The 7841-nt window shown below is 39.3% G+C and overlaps 1 protein-coding gene across 5 annotated transcripts in view; it reads right to left on the bottom strand.

The window, feature by feature from the left end:
* Window positions 1–7841, bottom strand: part of CYFIP1 (cytoplasmic FMR1 interacting protein 1) — a 178005-nt gene that overhangs the window by 17235 nt on the left and 152929 nt on the right. For all 5 annotated transcript variants that reach the window (XM_027859446.1, XM_027859445.1, XM_027859444.1 and 2 more), the window contains one exon: window positions 2215–2305. In XM_027859446.1, the coding sequence (XP_027715247.1) occupies window positions 2215–2305 (91 nt within the window). The remainder of the gene's footprint in view (window positions 1–2214; window positions 2306–7841) is intronic.

The raw sequence follows: 7841 nt of genomic DNA, 5'->3' as shown, positions 1-7841 counted from the left end.
AGGGAAAAAAAGGAGGGAGGGAAGAAGGAAAAAGGAAGGGAGGAATGAAGGGAAGGAGGGAGGAAGAAAGAAAGGAAGGAAAGTAATATTTATCAAATGCCTAAGGACAAAATGAGATATTTGTAAAGAGCTTAGCATGCAGTATCTCATTTTATCCTCACAATAACCCTGGGAGGTAGGTACTGTTTTACAGTTGAAGAAACTGAGGCAAATAGAGATGAAATGACTTGCTAGAGTCCTAAGTTCTCTCAGCTTCAGTTTCCTCATCTTATTTAAAGAGGTCATAAGAGCACCTACCTCTCCAAGGGTTATTGAGAGGATAAAATGAGAGAATATTTGTAAAGTGCTTTGCAAACCTTAAAGTGTTATATAAATGCTATTATTATCTATTATAACTTGGAATCTCTGATTTTGTCGTGTGAGTACCAACACTGAACACACACATACCTATATGTCAGGCCTGCAGGAAGGCTTTGTGATAGAGAATTGGCTTTGAAAAACAGCTCTATTAGAAATTTATGATGCATGAGAATATTTTATAACCCACCACAGATGACATCAACCATCAAACTCAGTTACTTTACCAAACAAGGAAAATATTTTTGTTTTATATCTTTCAAGGAAAAGAAAAAAAAAATTTTAAAGAAAGAAATTTGTTTTCTTTTTAAAGATAAAGACTTCTGCAAGGTTCAATTTACTAAAAGATGAGACTATGTTGTTGAAATCATTAAAATCATCTATTTGAATAACCCCAAAATAAGTATGCTGCAAGTCACTTTAAGACTGTTACCATGGGAACAGAATCTTTGGTTAAGGCTCCTAAAAACCTAATATGCCCATCTGTAGCTTATGTTCCCTTAAGTAGGGATGAACTCTCATTAGAAGAAAAATCTGTAAAAACAGCCTGGAATGGTCAGAGTCTTATTTAATCAATAAAGCCCTCCTAATGAAGCATCTGATTTGGAGAATAAAACTCAAGGACTGCTAAATTACTTAAGGGTAAAATCTGATGTGTAGCCATTAAGCAAAAACAGACCACTCTTGAAACAAGCAGGGATTCAGTGTACTTCAGGCACTAAAGCCAGAGGTCAAGACATTTCATTCTGGCATAGGGCTAATGAAGCTCTCCCTCAGGCAACAGAAGTGGGAGTGGCGACTGGGCAGAAGAGACTGGTAAGTGGATAAATATATTGAGCTAGGGATCCAAAAGAAAGTAATCCAGAGTGGAAAGAGCTTTTGGATTTAAATAAGGATCTCTACTACCTCCTCAGAGAGGGTAAGGCGGTTGAAGTGGGCCTGTGATTTGTTATTACAATTGATATATGTAGGAATGAAACAGGCTTTTCATGTCTATCCTCCTCCTTCCTGGGGGTTACCTCTTGAATGTACCTGCAAAAGTCTGAGTTTTTAAATGAATCAGATCCAAATGCAAAGATCAGAAGAGTAAGATATATTTGCATACGGTTAGAGACTGCTTTTTTGGCATCGCACCCTTTTCCCCAAACCTGAACATTACCAACATACAGTGGATTCCTTGGGAACAGAGAATCCTACCTTCATCTTAACCTTAATTTTCTTCCAACACGAGCCAGACTACTTAATACCAGCCCATACTTCCTCCTTTCCCCATCAGAATTTAATAAAGACGTTAGACACTCATTTCAAAGCCATCAATTTGATGGGTCATAAGATGCAGGTCTTTCCACACATTTCTCCCCAACTCTCTGATCCAGCCAAACTGGCCTTCTCTCCATTTCTCACGAAACCACTCCATCTCCTCTCCCAGTCTTTGCACTGGCCATGCGACAAACCTAGAAAGGACACCCTCTTTACCTCTGCCTTACAGATTCCCTCTCTTCCTTCAAGAACCAACTCAAGCACAAAGTCTTCTGAATGAAGCCTTTCCTGATCCCAAATGCTCTCCCTCCCAACTATCTCCAACTACTTTGTATATGCTTATATTTATGCAGTATGTAAAGCACAGTATATGTACCGGTCCCCTCTATTAGAACAGGAAGCTCTTTAAAACTAGGGACTGTTTCATTCTCTTAGCCCGAGTGCCTGAAGGCATAGTAGGTACTTAATAAAATACTTATTGCTTAAGTGATGGATGCAGTCAAGTTAATTGCCAACAGCTTATTTAAAGTGCATTTCTATAAGGAAAGGGGCCAGAGCAAAGTGTGCCCGGGCACACGCGCACATGCACACACTCACCAGGAGAGCCATACTCATGTCTGGGCAGTCGACAGATCTTTGGCATCACTTCCATCAATGTCTTTACATACTGAAGAATGGTGCCTTGCAACTGCAGAGAGTAGAAACATTGGTAAACTTGTGTTACTAAGAATACTTTGGTAATTCATCAGGTCTGATTTCACCAATGTGGGCACTCCACACACTAACAGGTCACATCCCTTAAACCTTAGGAGACAGTTTCCAAGAGCTGCTGTGGCCCCAAATATTCACCACCAGTCATTTCCAAAACCTACCTTCCACTGAACCCTTCCTGGTAAAGGAAGAAAAACAGGTAAGCAAAACTGAGCAACAAAGCATTTGTCTAGTTGCATGCAACATTCTGTACCCACAGTTCCTCATATCTCTCTACTAAGAGAAGGGAAGCCTGTTTTATCATCTGTTCTCTAGGACCAAGATTGGTCAACACAATTAAACTCAAGCTTGACTGCCTCTGATGCTATTTTACTTATGTTACTGTAGTCACTGCATTTATATTATTCTCCTACTTTTGTGTACTTTGCACTGTGTCAGTTCATAGAACACTTTCCATTTTCTGGAATTCTTCAGAGTGATCATTTCTGATGGTGCAAGTAAATCCATTCCATTTATACCAGGCAGCTTCATTAGAAGCTGAAAATTTCTGCTCCCTGGTGTGATATGATTGCTAAAGATTTGTGATGCAGAGATGGCAGCTGAGCTAAAAGTTTGGTCTCCCCTTATCTATTAAAGGCTCCTACCTATTGAAATGGTTCATTACGAACCATTCTCGCATTTCATTATGAAACTAAGGGTCTGCACCCCACTCCCCCACAATGTGTAGGCACTTAAGATGAAAACAATGACAAAGAGATGCTAACCTCAGGCATATCAAGTTCAAACAGAAATAGCACCAGTGAACTGTACATAAGATTCTACATGCTGATTTAGAAAACCATAAATTAACATCATCCATGTGCTATTGTATTTTTATTTATTTTATTAAACATTTCCCAATTACAGTTTAATCTAGTTCCAGCACCACTCTGGAGTGATGGGCCCCTTGTGTTTGTCATTTCTGTTCTATATGGTACATTTTCAAATTCATTAGTAACTTTGTCCTCAGACCTAAAGATAAGGACTTCAATGACAATAATAGTAGGAAGAACCTTGGCTCTGGCCTCAGAGGACCTAGATTCAAATTCAACCTCGGATGCTCACTATCAAGTGTGATGTGTTGGAGAAGATGCGATAGAGCACTGTGGACTTGGGAGTCAGGAATTTCTGAGTTCAAATCCTGCCTCAGAAACTCATGAGCTGGGTGGTCGAGGCAAGTCACTGAACTTCTCTAAGGCTCAGTTTTCCCATTTAAATGAGGGGGCTAGACTCAGCAGTCACTTCCAGCTCCATATCCATGATCCACACGATGAGCATAACTTCTTTTTCTTATAAAACTCATTTAACATAGCCAGTGTTAAATGTTATTAAACATCTCATGTATTTGGTGAGAGCTAGGAGGCCTAAGGTTTATGCCTGAATTGCTACAGACTTGCTAATTAACCCAAGATAAATGAAGCTGCTCCTCTGTGCTTCGATTTCTATACTATTATTAAGATGGAAATAATACCAGTAAGCCTTTAACTACCTCAAAGGATTCATCAGTGAGTCTATAAAATACTTTGGACACTGCCAAAAGAAAAATACTTTTACACTTAACATCTTGTTATAAAGCACTTTACAAACATTAATTTGATCTTCATAAATCCTTTCAACTTCAACTGCTACTCTTAGGTCTCCAACTGATTATATTGTTGGTTGATAAAAGTCCTGGGTTCCAATCATTTATTTTAAATTAATTTTGACTCACAATATCTGAGGACTGGTCCAACTGTCAAAGGCCTATCTATAGTTAGGATGTTAGCTATTTTAAGGCAGCAGCACCTATGACTCAGAGAATCAGACATCGAAAAAAGGGGAAGTTTTTGCTCAGAATAAACCTAAGAACTGGTACTGCTACAATGGTTCTCAAACTTTTCTATACCCAAGCCAGGAGTGGGAACCTGCAGCCTTGAGGCCACATGTGGCCTTCTAGGTCCATGGGTGCGGCCTTTTCACTGAGACCAAGTTTTACAGAACAAATCCTTTTACTAAGGGCATCTGTTCTGTGAAGTCTGGATTCAGTCAAAGGGCTGCACTTGAGGACCTAGAGGGCTACACGTTTCCCACCCCTGTCCAAGACCCATTACCAGCCCACTTAGAGTTCTTCTAAGCCAGTCTATGGCTCATGTTCTGTTCCACAGAAAAAGCCCTATTTTTATTTTTGAGGTGTCACCACCCCTGAAGAGCTATTTAGAGCTACACCAATATTCTTGGTATTGCAGACAAACAGCCATGATTCCAAAAGACTGATGTTGAAAGAAGGCTACCCATCTTCTGACAGAGAAGGGAATTGGTAGAGAATGATATTTTTTTTTTGAGAGGATGGAGATGTGGCCAAAATGAGAATCTGTTTTGCCTGACTATACATATTTGTCATAAGGATTTTCTTTTCCTTTTTTCCTCCCAATGGACCAGGGGTGGAGATAAATTTCTGTTAATTGAAAAAATTTTTTTAAAGATATTACCGAAGGGAAATTTTAAAATCAGGCCCAGAAGGAGGAAATTGCCAAGTATGCTTTCCTTGCACAACTCCAGGGGCACCACTGCTACTATCAAATTACTGCTAAGAAATCTTTGACTTTTATATATTCAACCTCTTTGAAAGTCCCTCAGCACGGCTGCTGGAAGTTATAAGTCTCCCAGTCTTCAAAGTGATAAAATACTAGAATTTACTCCTAAACATCCTGAAAAAATCCATCATTGTGGTGTAGCAGAAAAGACACTGGGTTTGAACTTTCAGAACTCAGGTTCAAAACTCAACTCTGTCACTTTGAGGAAGTCACTCAACCTCTGGCCCTCAGTTTCTTCATCTGTAGAATGAAGGGTCTGGACTAGATGGCCTGAGGTCTCTCCCAACTATACATTTATGAGTATGTAACCCTAATAATCTCACAGTGATGGCATATCACTGTGAATCACAAAAGGCAACATGCATATGGTAGACATAAATAGGTCATATGCAGTACTTTATCACTGAGGACCTGTATTTGAAGAAATTATGGGAAAGATATCATCAAAGGCATGAATGACTAAAAAAGGCGAAGAGCCAGTCATGAAGAAAGAATGAGAAGTAAGAGATGGATTTAGGCTGAGGGATATCTTGGGATGTATCGCTAAGGTTCTAAAGCAATCAATGTATCTGCTGGATCTATGGAAGAAAAACAAGGACAAGAATTTCATAGTAGGAAAAAGAACGGAAAAACTGCAATCTGTACTGGTGAAGGAATTCCATAACCCATCCATATCAGTAAGATTAAGTATCCATTAAACATGTTGGAAGGGCTGTAGAAAGATGGGTATACTAATACATTACTGGCAGAACTGTGAATTAGTACAACTGTTTTAGAAAAGAGTTTGGAATTACACAAATAAAATGGATCAAGATGCCAATACTCTTTGACCTAGAGATTCTACTTCTAGGTATATACCACAAAGAGGCCACTGACAAAGAAGTGGGGGGGGGGGGCCCTACATATATATACCAAAATATATTATAGCAGCACTTTTTTGTGTTAGCAAAGTACCACAAACAAGGCAAATGCCCACTGAGCGGGGAAAGGCTAAACAAATGGTATTACATGAAATGTAATAGAATATTAATGTCATAAGATGAACATGATGAATAGAGATTAGTATGGAAAGACTTATGTGAACCGAGTCAAAGTGAAATAAAGAAAACAACATACAAATGGATTATAAGAATGTAAACAGAAAGAACACAAACCACTAAACAAATGAAATTGAATGCTGTGATATTATAAAAACCAAGCTTAGACTCAAAGAAATGATACGAAAAGACACTTCCCTTCACTCTTGTGCAGAAGTGGATGTTCCTGGGTGTGAAACACTGCATATAACAGTAGGGTTTTTTTTTATGTAGTTTTGCTGAGGGTTTTTTTCCCCCTTTTTTCCTATTTTTAAAAATTATTCTTTGTTGAAGGGATAGTTCTTTGGGAGGGGAAGTGGGGAAGGACACAGAGGGAAATGTGGGTGATGTAAAAGCACAAGGCGTCAATAAAAATCTATTTTAAAAAGAATCAAGTGAACTTTAAAAACTGGAACACGTAGAAAGAATGTTCTAACAGTCACAGTTGCAGAAAATAAATTTAAAATAATAATAATAATGGGCATGAACTGGTCAATAATGTACTCTATATTGATGGAAAAAATCCTTCCTGCCTTGTGTTTATTAGGTGTGTTTTTTACCAGAGAAATAGAACTCCTACAGTCTTAACCCCAGTAAGTACTCAAGAGTAAGTGGCTAAGCTGTGACTTTTCTGCAGGAGCCCTTATTTACACTGCCTTTCCTTCTCTCTGTGTAATTAGCTACCACCTTAACAACAAGACCACAAAGTCCAGATTCAATAAGAGAGCCGCAGGAAAATAGTAGGTCTTACTAGTCATCACAGAGGGCCAAAAACAGAGTATCTATCTCTGTCAATGTTTTTTACTTTAAAAGGACTTAAAAATGTCGAGTTATGGTGGCCTCCTATTTTTTTCTACTTCCAAGGTTAAAGTTTTTTCTACTTCCAAAGCTCTGACTCCCATCCAATCTAAGTTCTTTTTTACTACCCTAATTCTTCTATTTTTTTTAATTTTTAATTTTTGCTTTTTTGGTGAATTCAGGGTTAAGTGACTTGCCCAGGGTCACACAGCTAGTAAGTGTCAAGTGTCCGAGGCCACATTTGAACTCAGATCCCTCCTGACTCCAAGGCCAGAGCTCTATCTACTATGCCAATTCCCCCCCCCCCCCCCCCGCCCCCGCCTTCTTCTATTTTGAGAGGTGGTGTGGGGGTCCTGGAAAAAACAAAAAACAAACAAAAAAAAACTTTTGGAGCCAGGAGATCTGAGGACCAATTATTCAGTCACCTAATTAAGCATTACGTGTTACTTGGAAGAAGAAACAACCTTATCACCCAAAGCGCTTACATTCGGTTCTGACCTTGTAATAAGCTATGTGACTGTTGGGCAGACTGCTTCACCTTGAGCATCAGTTTTCCTAATTGTTAAAATTAAGTACCTGTATTACTTACCTCACAACGTCATTTGGAGGAAAGCATTTTTTGGTAAGCTTTTTTTTTGGGGGGGGGGGAGGCAATGGGAGTTAAGTGACTTGCCCAGGGTCACACATCTAGTAAGTGTTATGTGTCTGAGGCTGGATTTGAACTCAGGTCCTTCTGAATCCAGGGCCGGTACTCCATCTCCTGAGCCACCTAGCTGCCCCCTTTGGTAAGCTTTAAAGCACTATAAAAGCTCCTTTTTGTCCTGCCTTTGAAATTCTGGGAGCAGCCGATCTGCTCTATAGAGATGAGAGAAGGCCATATATGCATATATGGAGACTCTTCACCAAGAGCTATTAACAGCTTCCTCATGGCAGAGTGCACAGGAATTATGTGTGCTCACCCTTTATGTGAACACGGATGGGTAAGAGACTCAAGACTCCAGAATGAATGTTCCCAGTTCAAGAAACA

The sequence above is a fragment of the Vombatus ursinus genome, unplaced genomic scaffold (genome assembly GCF_900497805.2).
Source record: "Vombatus ursinus unplaced genomic scaffold, bare-nosed wombat genome assembly UNPS02014168.1, whole genome shotgun sequence".
NCBI classification, from domain to species: Eukaryota; Metazoa; Chordata; class Mammalia; order Diprotodontia; family Vombatidae; genus Vombatus; species Vombatus ursinus.
This window is presented reverse-complemented; position numbering and strand designations above follow the sequence as displayed.